The sequence below is a fragment of the Camelus ferus genome, chromosome 6 (genome assembly GCF_009834535.1).
Source record: "Camelus ferus isolate YT-003-E chromosome 6, BCGSAC_Cfer_1.0, whole genome shotgun sequence".
NCBI lineage: Eukaryota > Metazoa > Chordata > Mammalia > Artiodactyla > Camelidae > Camelus > Camelus ferus.
The window spans coordinates 86,449,125-86,469,545 of NC_045701.1; the positions used below are offsets into that span (position 1 = coordinate 86,449,125).

The 20,421-nt window shown below is 35.3% G+C and overlaps 1 protein-coding gene across 1 annotated transcript in view; it reads right to left on the bottom strand.

Annotated features, from left to right (window-relative positions):
• ATG2B (autophagy related 2B) overlaps positions 1 to 20,421 on the bottom strand; it is a 63,789-nt gene that overhangs the window by 37,993 nt on the left and 5,375 nt on the right. Inside the window, 14 exon segments of the mRNA XM_006184160.2 lie at positions 722 to 995; positions 2,773 to 2,961; positions 3,097 to 3,189; positions 3,867 to 4,017; positions 5,468 to 5,729; positions 6,422 to 6,527; positions 6,618 to 6,772; positions 7,742 to 7,927; positions 8,435 to 8,531; positions 12,427 to 12,606; positions 13,356 to 13,518; positions 14,774 to 14,876; positions 15,358 to 15,510; positions 18,543 to 18,705. Coding sequence (XP_006184222.2) covers positions 722 to 995; positions 2,773 to 2,961; positions 3,097 to 3,189; positions 3,867 to 4,017; positions 5,468 to 5,729; positions 6,422 to 6,527; positions 6,618 to 6,772; positions 7,742 to 7,927; positions 8,435 to 8,531; positions 12,427 to 12,606; positions 13,356 to 13,518; positions 14,774 to 14,876; positions 15,358 to 15,510; positions 18,543 to 18,705 — 2,275 coding nt within the window.

Consider the following 20,421-nt stretch of genomic DNA (forward strand, 5'->3'; position numbering starts at 1 on the left):
ACGTACCACATTTTACAAAGAAAAGTCACAAGAGACTAGTATGATGGTTGAAAGCTCAAGCTCTAGTTCAGGCTCGGGTCTGAATCTTGATTCGGACACTTACTACTATGTGACGTTGGAAGGCACCTCTTCAGAAGTCAGTAGGAGTCCTCAGTTATAAAAAAGGAAAGTAATTGGGATGGGGAGGGTATAGCTCAGTGGTGGAGTGCATGCACAAGGTCCTGGGTTCAATCCCCAGTTCCCCCATTAAAAATAATTGTAATAAACAAATAAACCTAATTACCCTCCCTCCAAAAAATAAAAAAAAAAAGAGAGAGACAAAAACCAAAAGTAATTGGAAATAATAAGCTTATCATAACTATGACGATTAAAGGAAACAAGACAATATGTGGGAAATGCTCAGCACATAGCAAACACAGAGTGGCACTCAATAAATTCTGGCTACTATTAGTCCTACAACATGTAAGTGGTAGGCAGTATTAAAATGTAGGCTAAAGCACTATATTCTCTAAGTGAGTCATCATGGATCATAGTTCCTTCTAAAAAACTGACCTATATTTTACATACGTATACAATACTGGGGGAAAAAAGTTGTTACTCTTGTTTTCTAATATATGTCTTTAAGTTTATTGCATTTGGGGACTGTTATAGTTTTTCTTGATGTAAGTTTTGGTAACAGTCATTTCTAGTCTGACTCTTCTACAGGCATGTTCAACCTTACCGACTAGTTCTCTAAAGGTAAGCTCCAATTTAACTTGTTCAGGGGTTGATCCTCCTATGAATTCAGTCTTAAATTCTAGATCTGTGAATGCTAAATGAAGAATCTCCTTCTGAAGTGATTTCTTAAACCATGGTCCTCTCTCTTGATCTGATCGAAGATCAGGTATTGGGAAGCGAACAGAAAGGTTCAACGCTGGTGTAGCAACTTGTACTGATATCCGACAATTTGCAGGATTATGTGAATCATCTAGAAATACTTCAGCGAAAGCTTTATGCTAAAACACAAAATATCAAAAATATGCCAAGATGTTAAGTTACACAAATAAACATAAACGACACTGGTTTTCAACATCACAATATATATAATCACTGCTTCTTCTTTAAGGATAATGCATTAAAATACAATTCGTATTAACTACTACCATGTTAATTTAGCATAATGAAATTTTATAATGCAACAGTACTGACGAAAGTCAGAACTATTGGCAAGTTACACCTTCGTATAAAACTGAACACAGGTGCTACAGATGTATACACATCCTACTAGACTAAAAATGAATTAGCTTATCAACAAACTCAATATGGTTAAAAATCACTATAGTAAAATAAATGCAATTTGAAGGATTTATCCATTAATATGCTATTTTATAGACTTCAATGTGAAATCAGAATTACGCCAAGTGCAAAGACCCATCCCTGACTCATCTCTATTTCCAGGACTAAGCCCAGGCTTGGCACAGCACAAGTTCTAAACAAATACTCCCTAAGTGATTCACTCTGAGCTCCCATCCAACCTAAGGGTATGATCCCATCAAATAACTCTTAGAAACCAAAACACGTATGCACCATTTACTTAAAGCCCTCTTACAATAAAAGGGCCAAAGAACAAGCCCTTCAGATTAAAGTCTATTTCTATTTTTTCTCTAAAATGTACTGTAACTTAAAGATTTAGTCCAGAGTATAGTGTAGGTGATAACATGCCTCAATTTCATGGATCAGTCTTTAACTTCCTAAATTAGAAAGGTCCCTTTCTATGCTAACACTTGGATTTTTAACAAACATATTCTTTCTTTCCCCTATTTGACTTTCCAATACTAACCCCTACTCTCAGCAAAAATAACTCAAGAGATTAAATCATCATCCTAACACATCTATGGCTAACAGTAGATATAGACACTAGCTCCACAGAATTTAAAATAACTAGCAGTTGTTGATAGTAAAAAATTAAAGAATGTTGATTTAATATGAATACCCACCACTAATTAAGGGAGAGGCAAATATGTAGTAAAATATCTTTTCCCTTTTCTTTTTAGCCAAAGTTGTCTCTGTCTGTGCCTGATTGTAAAATTCTTAGCAGACATCTTGCAAATCTGACTTACTTGATTTGCTTTTAGAAAAAACACCAGGCATCAGGTCTAAGTAAAAGTGATATAATGTGATGCTAACACAATATGATAAATTATGTTTCCATTTTCAAAAGTATATCCTACATTATATGGGCTACACTTTAAAGGAAATTCAAGTACTTTATTACATGTGTGAATAGATACAGTTTTGTGAAGATATTACTGTCACAGTTCATAAAATTCAGATAAACACAGAAAAGAAAATCTAATTCCACTACCACCCTAAAACAGTCAGTGTTACCTATCTGAAGAACAAAAACAGGCAAAACTTATCTAATGGTGTATTTCCAGCCATTCTTTCCCTATATACAATTTTATTTACACAGTTGTAATAATTTATGTGGAATAATACATTCTACTTTCTCACGTAATACTTCATGAGCCTTCTTCATGTTGTTGTACCATCTTTAAAACCATCGTTTACAACGGCAGCATAAAATTTCACTCAGTATAATAGCACAACCTATTTACCTAGTCTACTATCTAGATATACAAGATGTCTCCATCTTTTATTACAAATAATGCTGTTTTAATAACATATGCTATTTAACCCATTAAGAATAGTCATTAAGTTCAGAAATCAGCCCAGTATGCCTATTAACTGGCTATAATTATGATTAGTAGTCGCAACTTTTTAAATACTTACCAGACTAATGTGCTTATTGTATGAAGTATACATGTGAGATGCCATCATCTCCACTGTAGTAAGTTTTTGGGGTTGAAGCAAAGAATTTAACCTGTCCACAATACTGATATCCAGCTCACAAAATACTGGGTTTAATTTAATTTGTAATTCTGCCTTCTGAGGAACAGAACTAAGTCTTGCTTGATTACTCTTAAAAAAAAAAAAAAGAAAGTATTAATATGATAACGAGCAATTCTATAAAATTAAATTAAAACTTTGTGATTGTGATAAAATATATATCAAATGAAAATTTACAGATGGTAATCACACAAAAAGATCTCTTACCTGGGGTCCTTTATTCTCAGAATGCTTATAATGAAGCTGAAGACACACAGGAGGGTGGGAGTCAGTTCGTTCTTTGGAATGGAACATTAAAAGCTTAAAAACAAAGAAGATAAATTGAATGTACAATATTAAGCTATAATTAATCACATCAATTAATAGAAGAACTAATATAACGGTGGGAAGAGCTTTTTGAAGTCAGAGAATCTGGGTTAAGTCTCACTGTTAGTTATTTACTAGCAATGTATCTTAGATAAGCCGGTCAACTTCTGTGACATTAGTATCACATCTGCAGAGTGTTACGTGGGTTCACAGAAAGCCCTGTGAACATAAAATAAGACACAAGGGCAAAGCAATAGCAATAAAAATGTTATTTCAATAGCTTCGAAAAGTTTCTCTAGGACCCGCTTTTAGGATAGGAAAAAAATCAGATTAATAATAAATGAACTTAGCACACAGTAGGCATTCAGTAAACATTTGCTGAATAACAGAACTGTTCTGAAATTGACAGTGCTTGGAAAATTAGTGAAACGAAGTCATTTGTCCCATAACCTGTTTGCCTCTAAAACAAGTCAACTCTAAAAATGTGACTCACTCTTATAATCCCTTTGAATGCCATAATTAAAAATCTATTTCAACAAAATACAAATGCAAACATGCACAAAAAACTTCTTCCTATGTCTTTTTTAAGAAAATCATTGCTATTCATACAATTCTTAAAAAGCAAGACAGATTTAAAGAATAATCCCAAAAGGAAAGCATCTAGCATTTACCTCTGTATAGTGAGGAGGAACAGAATGAAAATCAGTCGGAAACAGGCACTCCAAAAGTTCCATTTGCCCAATGGACATATCAGTACTGAAATATCGGGAAGATGATCTTTGCCTTTGTTCATAGGACACTTTGATGCCAGTACCTATAAATCTATTATGAAAAACACAGCATGTAAGTGTATCCATACACTTCTAGATTAAACAATGTCTCAAAGCATAGTATATGTGTTAATTCCCACCTGTTCTGACAAGTTCAAATTGTTAGTAATAATTAATATTCTTAAGGATATTAACCAGAAAGATGCTTCAAATTTCCCATTCCCTGATGTAAGACAAAGAAATCAGATCTGGGGAAGGATATAGCTCAGTTGTAGAGAGCATACCTAGCATGCACGAGGTTCTAGGTTCAATTCCCAGTAACTCCATCAAAAATGAACAAACCTAATCACCTCCCTCTTCAACAAAATTTTTAAAAATTAAAGATAAATTGAAAAAAAAAAAAAAAGAAATCAGACCTGTTGACAGGAAATTATCCAAGATATGTTTCCCAACACTGCCCTTCCCTCTTCTACATTTAAAAATTTACACTGCAGTGGATAAAGCCTTTCAAATCCGTAAAATATATGTAATAGTTTTTTACAATTATCTAGAGGAATCATGCAATATCTTAAAAACTTCAGTCAGTAGAACTCAAATGAAGTTCTGTATCTAGTTTTTGTTACTTCTGTTGTATTTCCTACTGGCAGATACTTGAAACCTTGTCAAAAATGGGAAGGAAAAAATATTTTTGCAGTTTTATTATAAATATTATGGTCCTAACCTATAGTTTCTTTTGCTAGATATGCTAGATATAAAAGCTACTTTGCATATTAATTTTAATGCTTCAAAGAATTTAAAGTTAAAACACAAGCCCAAAATATTTTCTAAAAATAATAACATATGAGCCTCAGTCATTATATAAAATATGACTGGAGAATTTATAGGTCAGTCTCATTAAAATACCACTTACACAGTAACAATATTATACATACTTATAAATTTAATTATCTCTTCATCTATTAGGACTCAACCCATGAAAAGATCGGTAGCTATTTCAACAGCTTTGATTCTTTTTTTTTAAGCGGAAGTTGAAAATGTAGAATTCAAGCTCAGGATCAGCCTTGGTATCACTTCCCACCCCACGGGCAGTGGCGTATGAATCACTCCCAAGTCCCTTTTCATTAGTTCATTCTATTCTCACCACCGCCATCTCTGCTAAGCCAGTGACAATAAGAACCATTTTTATGATCATAATGGTGTCAGTGGAGAATGATGGCAAAATGTGGCCAAAGAAACTTGACAAAAGCAGGGCAGGGAACTAAAGAAAAGATAATCAGAAAACTCCAGATTACCTAGATCTTATATCTGAATGTTTCACATGCCAAATAACCTGAGTGAGACATTCTATGGTAAACATCTTTGCAGTACTGCAAGAAAACCTCATTCCACTCATTTACAAATAAAACGTGAATTAGAAAAACAAATGGAGATGGGTAGATGGATAAATGAAAAGTCCATATTTGGTTCTTTTCCAAGGATCATTAACAAATACAAGAGTTTACCTAAGGTGATCATGTGAGCAAGCTTCTGCAAATACCGCTCGGAAAGACTTAAAATCTTCTGTTGAAAATCTTGCTGGATCAATCTTTTCTATACAAGTAAAGAAAGCTATCGCCATAGATGTCAACGGATTAAGGTTCAGTGACGTTTCAGGTGGAGATAAAGGATCGATGTGAAGCACAGAGACTGAAAAAGTTCCCACAGCTAGTCTAAAAATAAGTTCAGGCCTGGATTCATCCACTGACACAGATCTAGACGGGAGAGCTGAAATACATGTGTTCAAATTATATACATAAAATTTAATACTTGAAACAACACATTACATCAAAAGTATAAAACAATTACTAATGTGTGATCACCTGTAATGTGAACAGTTTGAATCAACGAAATAAGTAAAATAAACTGTAATCTTTCTGCATTTTACATCCAGGATCCTTGATAATTGAAGTACAAAAAAATATGTTACACAGGGAAACATATGAACAAAACTTCTGCATTAATAAAACTGTCCTGGAAAAAGTCAGAGATTAACCAAAAGCTGCTGACCAAATTTCCTTTAAGCTTTGTGTCTACTTCAACTAAATTTTGCAGAAAAGAAAACTGAGGTTCTCTCTTAAGGGAACTGTAAACAGTGAAACAAAAATCAGATAGTTGATTAAGACTCCTGAACTGCAACAATAATATGAAACTTAATGGTATACTTTTTAATAAAAATATTTAAGTATTTAAACACACAAAGAATACAATAAATAGGCAACTATTCTAAAACACTTCACAGTGAATTATTCAACAATGCTTCATTTTCTTTCTAAACATTATTAAATGGCCTAGACCAAAGGAAATTTTATGAAGAAAAAGAAAAGAATCAGTAGAATGGCATTCTTCAAAAGTAATTTTTTTTCAAGTTTTTAAAAAATACCAGTGAAAACTATCAACAAATGTGTTTTTTTACTTACAAGTCTTCTGTAAAGATGCTGGGTGAACTAGGTTGGATGGTAATGCTGACCCTCTTACTGGCTGTTCTTTATGATGATCAATGAAATCTCCCCAAGTTGGCTGAAGCTATAAAACAATTTTTTAAGCACATTAATAAAGTGCAAAATTTTAGAAGCAATTTTTCAAGAATAGAACAAAAATTAAATAATACTTTACCACAGTGGTGCTTAGTGGAGATCCTGCTGGGGTATTGGTGTATGTACTAGTTAATGATAACTCGAGGTCCATATTTGGGGGTTCCCCAAGGGGTGGAAGGGAAGAGAGACTATGGGACATGTCCATATCAGCCATGGAGAAGAAAACTTCTTCTTCTAGAGAGAATGAAAATTTGTCAACTTTATTATAATTCCCCCAATTCACATCTTTAAGTAATTTAATATATATTAATAACACATTCTTCTTTCAGAGATACAGTGATGCCCTAAATTTTATGTTACTTCCAATGGGGTAATTTCTTTGGATGCAACATAGATAGCTAATAGAAGGATAAGCTAGCCTACTGGTGAACTTTTTTTTTTTTTAAACATATGCTAATCCATATTACATGGTCTATTTTTAAGTGTCATATGATTTTAAAACAGTCCAGATTCTAAAACTGTATTAATATCTTGCTATCCCTAGCTTCATATGGCTACAGCTATTACTTAAAAAAAAAAAGAGTTCAATATTTTATTTAGAATTCTGTTCATGTTCCACTTCCTTCTTTCTGGAGATTGTTCTACCCTCATGCAAATGAAGTCTGTATGGTCAAAATTTCTTGAGTAGACTTTAATTTTTTATTTAGTTCAACATTCCATATTTAAATCGACTCTTACTATTTACGGTATTAGTGCTTACACATTCTGAAACACCTGTAAATGCAAAGTAAACTGGGTAAAGATTAAATTTACAGACAACTGATAGGAAGATTAACAGACAAAGGTTCCTATTTAAAGGAAGCCACTGCAGATCATTATGTGAGCACATAAGAATTTGACAAAATGAATAATTACCTCCAATTTATCTTTTGTGCAAATCCACATTTTTAACTGACTTTCCATAGAATAAATCATGATTTACAAAACAAAAGTACACAATCAGAAAGGATACTGCAGCACACATGTGCCAGAGCATCACTGTAAAGCTGTGGTTAGATAAACATACACAATTTAAACCTTCTTACAGCACGGATCTCCTGTTTTCTTCATTACTACACTCCACATCACAGCAGCCAAAATTAAGTTCACCTTGGTCTGTGATGATAACGCATGACTCCGCAGTCAACTTTTGGAGTTGCTTACCCCGGCTAGAAGGTGTACGAGCCGTTTCTGTCTCATAAAAGCTTTGTTCTGAGGATACAGCGGCAGAGAGGGAATCTTTCCTCAAATAATACCGGTTTAATTCCATTTGGATTCGATATTCATCTTCTTGCTGCATAGGTCGATTTTTTCTGTCTTTATTAGCTAACCCTATTTTGCTTGAATTTTCTACAAGCATGCAAAAGGAAAGCAAAACAGTAATTAAATTTGGACTTACTTAATTATTTCTCTCTCAACCCATTTATCCAATATCAATGCAACTTACTACCACAGTCAGTGCAAAATCACCACTAACAATCAGACATCTAAGTGAGAGCTCTAAGTAGCCAGCTAGGAATCACAAGATCTTATCTTTGATAGATAAGTCATTCAAAAGAGTGCTTTTAATATGTCCTATTTACTGTGTTTAAGAATTATACCTTCTTGGTTGTGTGAAGTACTATCCCCAACCAAGGAAGTAAGTCAGTCAGTTCTGAAATGTTAAGTATGTGACACAAAAAAATCTGACTGATAATTTGTGCCATAATATAATTTGAAAGACCCAATCAAATTTAACTATTGAGGATTCTTATTTATAATACAGCTTTAAGTTCACATATTCCTATAAAACAATATGCTATATAATTTAACTAAAAGGGTTTAAAGAATTAGAAATAGTAACAGAGTTATACTTGCCTGGTCCAGCAATAGCTGCTAACATATCCAAAAGCAAGTGTACCTGCCTTGGCGACAGGAATAGATGTATAGAGTCTATCTGCCCATCAATATCCAACTTAAAAAAAAAAGAAAAAAAGAAACCTACTCAGGATGAACAATCTTTATAAGATCACCACAAATCCCAGAATATTTTAATAAAGTGAGAGGAATACTGATTGTTTAGTCTTAGATTCCCTCACCTAAGATTCTACTAATTCATACAATCTAAATGAAAAGATACAAGGCCACCAACTACTGCCCTACAAGGGAAAATCCTCTGAAGAAATTCCCTGTTGACAAGTCCAGTGTCATATCTCACATCTCTGAGATTTCCGAGTATTTAAAGTATCTGAAGAGGCATAAGACATAAGGTATTTGAGGAGGCCTAAGACATAGTCTCCAAGAAAGAATATTAAGATAGCAGTAATAGAACATTCATTCTCATCATCATTTCAAAAGACTCAAATCACAATCTTTAAAGCTTGATTCAAACCAAGAGCAAATAAAGTTGGCTTTCCTAAGTCTGCCCATGGATCACACTCCCTACTGGAACAGCACGGACCTTCATAACCAACAGCATGCCCTCCGAATGCCCGCTGCCCTCCACACAGTCCACTCCCCACTGGCACTGAGCCACAGCAGGAAGAAAGTGCTCATGTGAAACCCCCTTCTCTTTTCCAACTCTTCGTCCATTTTTCTCTCTAGGAAAAAAGCCCCATTCCACTCTCATGCTGATTCCTGTGGAATATACCCTGACAAAAGCAACTACTCTGTTCTCTCATCACATTCTGAGAAGTTACAGATGCTGGCCTTAGTTTTCATTCGCCTTTCCTCTTAGTTCTAATGCCAACACTGACTCCTGTTATTTTTATGCCATTTTACAATTAAAAAATAATTCAATTAAGAAAACACATTTATATATGGATAATGGCATCTTTCCCAGGAGAAAAACAAATTTCTTCTGATTCTAAAAACAAAAAATAAAATAAATTACATAGTGACTTTGAGAAATTTCCATTATCTAACTAATAAAATAAGACATTCTCCAATAATAATCATCATTATTTATCACTTTTGAGTATTGGAGCACTATGTTAGATGCTTTTATTTTATTTCCTCTAATTCTTGTACTGTTCCTGTTTTACAGATGAGGAAACAGGTTCACAAAGATTAAGTGATTTGTGTAAGGTCTAACAGATCCAGAGCCAGAATTTTAACCTAGGTTGACCCATGGAGTACTTGTTTTATGGGGTTCCATACTGACTGCTGACACCCCAGGCCATGAATCAGCAAGGAGTTAAGGCTGGGGAAAGTGAGAAAATCTTTCTGATCATATGCCAAATTTAAAAACTGTTTTGTAATTTCTCAGCATTGAAAGCACAGTCTCTGATCTTTATTAGAATGCATGATTAAGAAAGTTTCATTTCTAATTTTCATAGAATTATTTCATTATTAGTAATTCTGAGTTTGGCATACAAAGAGCAAGGTACATATTACTTTCCTCTGGAAATATTAAAAAAAAAAAAAAAACTAAAATACTAGATTTCAAAAGCCAACACACGGAAACAGCCTAAATGTCCATCAACAGATGACTGGATAAAGAAGATGTGGTATATTTATACAATGGAATACTATTCAACCATAAAAAACAACAACATAACGCCATTTGCAGCAACATGGATGTCCCTGGAGAATGTCATTCTAAGTGAAGTAAGCCAGAGAGAAAAATACCATATGAGATCGCTCATGTATGGAATCTAAAAAAAAATGAACATAAATACAAAACAGAAACAGACTCACAGACATAGAATACAAACTTGTGGTTGCCAAGAGGGTGAGGGGTGGGAAGGGACAGACTAGGAGTTCAAAATTTGTAGGTACTGACCGGCATATGCAGAATAGATAAACAAGATTATACTGTATAGCACAGGGAAATATACACACAATCTTGTGGTAGGTCACAGTGAAAAAAAAAATGTGACAATGAATATATGTATGTTCTTGTATAACTGAAAAATTGTGCTTTACACTGGAATTTGACACAACATTGTAAAATGACTATAACTCAATAAAAAATGTTAAAAAATAATAATAATAATAAAATAAAATACCAAATTTCAAACTCAGTGTAACACGGTAATTGAAACAAAACGTCTCTAAATTCAATATAAGCAGTTCCCTATTTTCATATATAATGCATTCCCAAAAACATCTGATAAAACTGAGGATGTGAAACACCAAACTTACATACTACTTGAGGGGTGAATAGTCTCAGAGAACTAAAAATAACATGAAATATTCCATACCATTTTGATCCCACAGCTGAAAGACAAGTCTAATGAAAGAGACTAAAGATCTGACACTTCGGGCGCCTCTAACTTATGTCATCTTTGTAGTGTACTAAGTTTATGAGATCTATGTTTCTCACTGCTACCATTCAGAACTTTAATTTTTCCATTTAGCAGCCATTATCATTAAATAAGAACAAAATGTACTCAAATACTCCAGTTGCTGCACAAAAAATTACCGCAAGAACAGTAATATCTCCAAACATTAAGCCCTTGGCTAACAGACAATGCCACCATGCAATAGTTCCAGATGCTCATCTGTCACCTAATACACAGATGTCCAAAAGTAACATTTAAAAGGCATTTATACAAATCAATACATAATGTGCAAAAGTTCTGATCTGCACAAAAATCAAATATACAAATGTTGAGGACTAGCTATAATTAATCAAAACAGAACTAAAGAAGTTATCGCTATGGTTCTTTCTTCTTCAAATGACAGTAAATGCATTCCTCAGAGGCATAGACACATTCAGTTTCCCAAGGAAGTTACCACAGTAGGGACTCCCTGTAGTATCTGCACATACATGGCTCTCTGCTCCATTAGCAACCCCATCATGTTATTTGATGAAGAGGCTTCAGACCTGTGGGTGGATTTTGTACCATCTGAGGTAGGACAGAGCACAACCAAAGGGGAGAAGGGACAATCAGTAACAGGAATGCTGCCACTCTAATCTTCACCTTCCTCCTGCTGAAACTCTAACCAGGTGCTCCAATCCAAGGAAGGATTTCCGGTGATCCTTCACTCTTCGGAAAAACGTTTTTTATACAATCACATGTACTCAGTGGCTCCTTCTTCCATGTTCCCACGTCCACTTCTATGTCCCTTATTACACCTTTTATTAAGACAAAGATTGTATTCCACTCGTCCCTGCAGCTGTCCCAAGAACCTGCATGGGGCCTGGCATACAGCAGTTCCTCAAACTTCTAGAGCTAGTTAAGTCAGGGGATAAAAAATAAATATCCTGATGTCTCTTAAACTACATTTTACACAAATATAGAAAATTAGTTTCCAGAGTCTGAAAATAATACTTGACAGACACATTATTAACTGACTAAATAAATCCAAGTCTCCCGATTCTTCACTGTTCAATATTGTTCCCTAAGAAACAAGTACAGCTGTCCTTACAGTATCTTCCAAAGGCTATGAGAGATCATGAAAAAGTCAATCTCTTTACATAAATATTATACAACTATAAAAGCAGTCATTCTGTTCAAACATATCAGTGAATATTTTTACACACACGTAACTAAACATCTCCTTCAGTCAGCTTCTTGCTTTTCAAATCTCTTTCTTTAAAGTTGTTAATTTTATGATGACAGAGATTCTTTAAGCAATTCCTAGTTACATGAACTAATGAACATTTTTGAACATGGGGACAAGTGAGTGTAGTAAACAGCTCCAAATCCTGAGCTGTAGCAAATGGGCAAAGGCACCCCTCACATGAACTCTGTGATCTAAGAACAGAGGCGCCAGCTGAGGTGAAAACGCTGACTCCACGACAGTGGGGCCCTAGGCACAGGACAACCTACAGCAACCGATCAGTGGGTCACTGCGCAGGTTAAATGATGCTTGTAGCTTTGTTTTGTTTCTAATCTACGGAAAATAAAACAAACACTTACCTTAGCTCCAGGAAGTACTTCATTCTGTTTCAATGTAAGACTCAACTCCAACCTACCAATTAGCCCTCCAATCTGCACTGGGTCAGAGGGTGCTACCTCTGGCAAATTTCTAGTTAGTTGTGGGTGTGGCTCATAAACAATTTTGGGATTCCAGCTAGGTGACAGCTTTGGCTCAGTTTCCTACAATAACACAATAAGAAAGAAAGAAATTCTTTAAAATACCTTAGTATAAATAAAATGAAATGCAAAATACAATTGTCAAATTAAGAAGAATAAAGTAGATGAATTGAAAACTGTACTTCATGTCAGTGGATAAACCAGCATCTTACAGCTAGCACGAAACACAGCACCGTTCCTTGATAATAAAGGCAAATTATGGAAAAGGAAAAAAAGCACAGTAATGGTTCAAATTATATAATAAGAAAATTTAATAGATGTTCTATAATTAAGAAAATCTGATTTGTAAGATAAAGTAAAAGATAAATCATGGAGTGACTAATTTTTTATAAAAGGACTCTCTACTCTTAGAAGGGATTAACAGAGTTCCTTAATTATATAGCTTCTTTAAGATATGACTTGTAAGATAAATTTTCAGCGATACATTCATTACATAAGGTAAACGTGAACACTGCTTGATTTCCTGTTTTTACTGTAAAAATGACATTGGATGTTAATATACCATTTTCCTCCAAGACATAGTATCCAATGTCTCTCTATTAAATTAATACACAGCAATGGTAGAAATGACATTAATTATAAATGTATTTTTAAATCTCTGAAATATGTACCCACACTACTGAATATCTGTGTTAACTCCCAGATCAGGCAGAAACCCATCAGTACACACTATCTATCCTAGGAAAATTTAGCAGCCCTCATGTAAACCTTTCAAAAGTCCATGATTTCGTTTTCCATCTTCTTTTCCTTACCACTGGTGCAGCTGAACACACTGGGGAAGATTTTGCTGATGCAGAAAACTCATCCCAGAAGAGAGACACTCCAGAGAGCCGCAGCAGCTTGTGCGCAAACGCTGTGGGCTGGTGCACGCTGATTCCTGAGGGCTCATCGGCAGCTTCGTCGCAGTACACTGTTCTAGAAGTTAAAAACCAAAAGAGCATTTGCATAAAACTCCTAGGAAAACCTACTTGCAATTTTAAGAAATGCACAAAGCTGTTTAAGTTTAAAGAGTTGTTCAAGTGTCGGCTCTCCTCAGAATACACCTACAAGGCGGGTCAGCATTACCATGCTTTACTCCAGTAAATATTTTCATGAAGAGACATCAACCCCAAGAAGGTAACTTTCTGAGGCTCCTAAATTTGGGGGGAAAAAATAACTTCCTAAAGTTCATTTCAAGGATAACAATTCCTGTGCTCCCTCACAAACATCTCTTAGTAACAGTGAGATGGCATTTGGTTCCAAGTCACAAGTCTGACGTGACATTTCTTGAATCCTGTAACTACTCCATGAGTTCTTATGACTCATCTTCAACTTAAATAAAACAATGTTGTCCTAAATGCATTAGATTTTAGACAGTTTTTAAATACACCATTTAAGGTAATGCAACCTAATTTCAAGGTTCTGTTAACAGTAACTGTTTCACTAATAGGTATGTTTTGTGAAGGAGAAATCAGAACATATCTACTTAAAAAATGCAGTAAAGGCCCCCACAGATCCACATATCAAGCGTCTTCCATGCTTCATTCTGCTTCTCTCTGCTAGCAGGTCAGGTGAAGAGTTACCAGCTCAAAACAACACTCAGCAGTGTGCATGCGAATCAGTCCCTGTTCTGGAGCTGTCTATAGGCGCTTCAGGTGGGCATACACAAAAAACTAAAAGTGATATGTTTGTATCTTTTTTAAGTAAATCACTATTTATACAATTGACCTTAAATATATCCTCACAGAATCCTCAAATAAAACAGCAGTCTTAGCCTAAAGCAATACTTACATAGAAGAAAGCAAAGCAAAAAAAGCCTTCTACATTAATGACATAGACCTAAATAGAACACTGGTCATATGAAAAATCAAACTCTCCAACAGGAGTGCCTTAAATTTAGTACCACTCAAATATTCATTATTTTGATTTGATATTAACTAAAATAATTACTTGCTTTGTGAATTCAAATATTCATCATATTATGTATAATTATACCCTGAAACTTTCAGTTTTCAATAATGGGATTGGAACATAACTTGAAGAATAGCACTTTACTCAGAAATAATTTAATATATTAATTTAATATAATCACCTCTCATCTCCAAAAGCATCCTGAAATCTAATGATTCAGATTTTATTACTTATAAAGGGAAGAATAGGGTCATTTGTTTTCAGATAGAATAAGTCTTACCTTTCTATTCGAATTTCAAGTGCAGTTCCAGTTTTGGAATTTTCTGGCACATGTTCAATTCTCAAAACAGTGTCTATAAAAGTGACTTTTACTCTTCTTAGTACTAGAGTAAACAAACAGGTAGCCATCAACATGAGACCATATGTATACTAACTACAAACTTCTAATGAAAGGGATAAATACAAAATTAATTTGATAAGAACTCACAAAAGTTGAATTTCTTTCCCTAAAAAAATACCTAAATCTTGAGTTTTGTAATAAATATTTTGCCTTGCTGAGCACTTACCCTATGTTACACCTCAACTTGGGGCAATGACTAACACTGTTGAATTCTAACCCCTGCATTATACAAGCATAATAAAATAATCAGAGGAGAAGCTAGGGTAAAAAAGAACATGAAATTAAGCTGAATACAATACTTAAAATATTGTATTTTACTCAATTGTAAAGTTCTGAAGTAAGAATAGTAATTCTTTAAAAAAAAATCACTCCAGTAAATTTTCCTGATACAAGGCTAACTAAATAAAGGTACTAAACTACTAAATAAAATCTAAAATTTTTCAAAATACTCAATAATGCCAAACCTGTTTCAATGGTTTCAGCAAACTTTTCAAGTCCTTCAAAAGGCTGGGTTCCTTCTCCTTGCTCATCTGTTAGTTTCTGGCTAAGACATTCCTTTGCCAATTGCATACTGCTGGTCATGAAACTTGACCAATACATAGGCTCAGAACCAGTTGCTGCAGAAAATATAGATTAATCCTAAACAATTTCTCACAGTTACAACAAACCCATTTCTTAAAATTACACATTTCAAACACATAAAATTCTTAATCCTCCAAGAGATATTAAGCATCATGGTGTTACCCATGGATACAATATTCTAGAAATTACTCTTGAGATTCAAACATCATCTTATAATAATATAAGAATAATAATTGAAAAGGAAAATGACAGATTTGTAAAGCAGACCACAGAAAAAAGTCCAGAGACATGTGCTCTCATTACATGATATACACCTGCCAAATATTAATTTACAAAGTCATTCAAGCATTTTATATACATGGTACTGTTCAAAATACTGTAGAACAGGGGTCAACAAACTTTCTGTAAAAGGTCAAATAGTAAATATTTTAGTCTTTGTAGGTCATATGGTCTCCATCACAACTACTTGACTCTCACTCTAGTACAAAAGCAGCCAGAGAGGATGGATGAATGAATGAATGAATGAAGACAGAAAGATGTTTCAATAAAAACTTATTTACAAAAGCAGGTGAGAGACCAGATTTGGCCTGCAGGCCATAGTTAGCTGACCTTGCTGAAGGGGATAGAAAAATAAAATCATTATTAATTCTGCCCTCAAAGAGACTACAAGATAGTGGAAGAAAGAGAGTACTATCACGAAGAATTAACAGGCAACTACTGAGTGTCACCAGAAAATATTACGACAGCTAAGAGAGGCTAGTACTTCCACCTGAAGGAACTCATTGGAAATCTGGCAGAGGCAGCAGCTGACCCAGGCTTCAGAAGCACAGTAGGTGTATGTAGATACAACAGAAGAGCATCCTTGGAGAAGGAATACATGACTAGTGAAAAATCCTTTCCAGATCTCCTATGAGAGAATTCCACCACACTTCCTTATGCTATTCAAAACAAACTGACAAGGATTACTAGAATTACTGCCTTCCAAAATTAAATTTAAAAGTCCTTCTAGTGAAATATTTTTAAAGTAAGGGGAAAATATTTTACTTTCTGTAGCAAAGTATTACTATATCTACTCAGCTTGGTTGAAAGATAAAATATTCTTGCTAATTAAATACCAGATTATAAAGAATTCTCATGCACAGATGACCAATTTTCAAAATACAGGTACTATAATTCTACTTCGGTGTTTCAGGCAGCACTTGGGATTGTAACTCTTCAAGACTATCTTTACAAACATCACTTGTCACTGAAAGAATTAAAGTTCATAATTTAAGATGATTTACTATCATGATTTTACTGGCCTATAAAACCCACAGACACACACACTCTGCAGTAGACAACACAGGACACAACATAGCACAGTGGTTAAGAACACGGGCTCCAGAAACAGACTGCCTAAATTCAGATCCCATCTTTTCCACTAAACTAGCTATGACCTTGGACAAGTTATTAAACCTATTTGTGATTCAACTTCCGGTTCGGCAATGGAGATAATAAAAAGTATCCATTTCAAATAGTTATTGTGAGATAATACTTGTAAATCACTCAGAACAGTATCTGGCAAAATGAAGCACTCTATACGTGTTTGTTAATCAGAAAACATCTTACGTGTAATTAAAACTACCACACACATATACTTGTCAACAATGACTTACTACTACTTTAAAGCTTTTCCCTCCCAAAGTTTTCTTTCAAAAATCTTCAGTCCTAAGATAGAGGTGAAAGAACAGTACAACAAACACCTGCATACCCTACTCCCAGATTCATCAAGATTACCACACACACTCCAACTTTCACTGAACTATTTGAAGGTAAACAGCAGACATCACAACACTCACTCCTAATTACTTCAGCATGTAACTCCTAAGAACAAGACCAGTCTCCCGCAAATGCTCAATTCCATTAACACACCCAAGCAACTTAGCACTGACACAATAATATCTTACACTCATTCAATACCCAGACTTCCCCAGCTGCCCCAATGATACCCTTCATGGGAAAAAAACAAAACTAAACTGAACAAAAAACATAATTATGAAGTAAAATTAATTATTCATGCTTCAGTCTCCTTTAATCTGAACAGTTCCTCTTCCTTCACTGTCTTTCATGACACTGACATTTTCTTAACACTACTAACCAGCTAGTTTATAGTTTCTCTTATTTTCGATTTGCCTGCTGTTTTCTTATGATTTGATTCAGATTAAGCACATTTAGCAGGAATAGTACAAAACTGATATCGCACTCTTCTCAGTCCACTACATCAGGACACACATGTTGTCAGTCTGACCCATTACCGATGAGGTTAAGTTTGATCACTCAGTTACAGGTGCTGACTGTCAATTTCCTCCACTGTGAAAGAACAATTTTCTCTTTGCAAATAATATGTAAACAGTGGGAGTTATTCTGATACTGTCTAAATACCAAGCTCCTCAACAAGCCTTCACCCAATGGTACCAGCATTCATTGATGATCCTCACCTGGACTTTTACTATGGTCGCTGAAAACATAGTGATATATTACCATTTATGTTTATAAGTAATAGCAATAAAGAACTTTATGTTCTCCTTGCCCTCCTTACATAATATTTACATATTTGTATCCATATGGACTTAGGTTTTTTTTTTTATTTAGTGTGTTATAATCCATTATTGTCATTACCCTTTCTGATACTCAAGTTTTCCAGATTTGGCCAGCGGAAGCCCCTTCAAGCCCAACCCTGTATCCTTCTAATATTTCTCCATCAATCTTTGAGTACTTCCTTGTTTCTGGCACAATGTTTGAATCTTTAAGACCTAAGTCACTTTATAGATAATTGGTAACAAATAATTAAACCAATCATCTGTATACTAAAATTCCTATGGGTAAGTAAAGAGAGAAATAACTCTAAAGATAACAATCACACACACTCTACAAGGACCACATCCTAACAGTTTATCTACTAAAAATCTTACAAACACAATGCATCGTAATAAATTTAAAATACTGAATTTAATGCAATTAGGTTACTTTCCCAATCTCTAAAGAATTAAAATAGAAACCAACAAACAGAAAAACGTAACACACCTACCTAGGCGAGGTCTAGGTCGGAAGACCATTTCTAACCCTTTCACTTCCAGTGCACAGTTATCCTGTAGCAAGGAGCCCCATGGAACTGACAGAGAAATTGACTGTATGAATCCTTCAGTGACTTCTAAAGGCGCATCTGCTGACTCCAGGATCTCATTGAGACACTAAAGAGAAAAACCAAGTGCATTTTGATATTACAGCAACAAGAACTTAAAATTGTTAACTTATTCAAAAGTGCTAAATATGTTCATATGTGTGTCAGGCACTATGGATATAAAAAGTAGAGACCAAGATAAAGATGATTCCTGGTCCTTCCTAAGCATACAAAATAGCTTACCATGAAAGACACATGTAATTCAAGTGTGATGAGTTGCATGACCGAAACACACTGCACTACTTGAGTGTGTGAAAGAACCTAACCTGGAGATTCAAGGCAGGCCACCTGAGGAAGTGCTATTTAAAGCTGAGGCCAGAAGGCTGAGGAGCTTACCAAGCACACTGGTCCAGGCAGACAGCAGCATGTGGAAGAACTCAAAGAAGGCAGAGGTCAGAGAGTGCAAGCACACGTATTTGAGATACAAGAGTATTTTGGGGGAAGGGTGTGGGAAGCTGCTTTAGGCTTTAGTGCGGCATCCCAGGGTAATGAGCCAGAGACAAGACTACACACATAAGGGTGACTGGGATCCAAAAAGCCTTGTAGGTAATGTTAGAGTCTGAAATTTATCTCAAGGGAAAAGTGAAGGCATTGAAAGATTTTAAGCAAAGATTGTCACGATGAGATTAGAACTTTTAGTTGGTCACTCCTGCTGCTGTGTAGAGCACGTACTGCTGGAAAGCAAACTCAAGCAGAGAGGCAGACTCAAGCAGAGAAATTAGAGAAATTGGTTTAGCAAGGATAGTGACAATGAGGAAAGGTAGAGACAGACGAATTTTTGTAAATATATTAGGAAGCAGATTTAATTGGCATCACGAAGAGTAAAGAAAAGAGGGAACGAAGAATGACTCCCAGGCTGCTGGCCTGAAGCACTGCTTAGACAGTGGGACCACTGACTGAGGACAGGGGAAGGGGAGGATGAGTTCAGTTCCAAAGAGCACATCTGAGCAGACATGGAGGTGGAGATGTATAGAAAGCAGCTGGATGGTCTGGTCCAGAGCTCAGGAAAGCCATCTGGGCTTGCAATACTGAAAGGCATTACAAACTCAGAGGGCTAAACGAAGCCGCAGGGGGAGGAGAGAGAGCCTTTGGGAACTGACGTAGAGTAAAATGACAAGCAGTCTAGGAGAGAATCCTGATAAACACCAACACTTAAGAAACATGTTAAGAAAGAGGAACCTACAAAGTAAACTATGAAAAGCAAACAGAGAAGTAGAAGGAAAATCAAGAGAGCCTCTTGTCCCAGAAAACTGCTGAAAGACAACATAAAGAGAGGCATGGTCAAGTGCAGCAAAAGCCAACAAGAAGTCAATTCTGGGGCAACCCACCACCATCTCTCTGGATTACAGCAGGTTCCAGCAGTCTCAATCCATTCTCCAGGTGGATGGCCTCCCACACCCACCTTCTGCACCTGGCTCAGACCTAGTTGGCCCTCATTTAAAACACCACTTCTTCCGGGAAGCTCACTTTCAGGGCAGGGTCGGTCTTCCTGTTAGTGAGTCTTCTGTCACCCTCTACTTTCCCAACGCTTATCACACTTAACAATTACTTGTTCAATTTACTAAGTCTTTGTTTCTAGATCATAGGCTCCTTGAAGACAATAATGGGTTTGTTGAATCCTATACTCCAAGTATAGTGCCCATAAGAAGTACACAATAAATATTTGCTTAATTTTTAAAAAGTCAAAGATTTTTAAATGTCCATTGAATTCAGCAACATTCAGGGT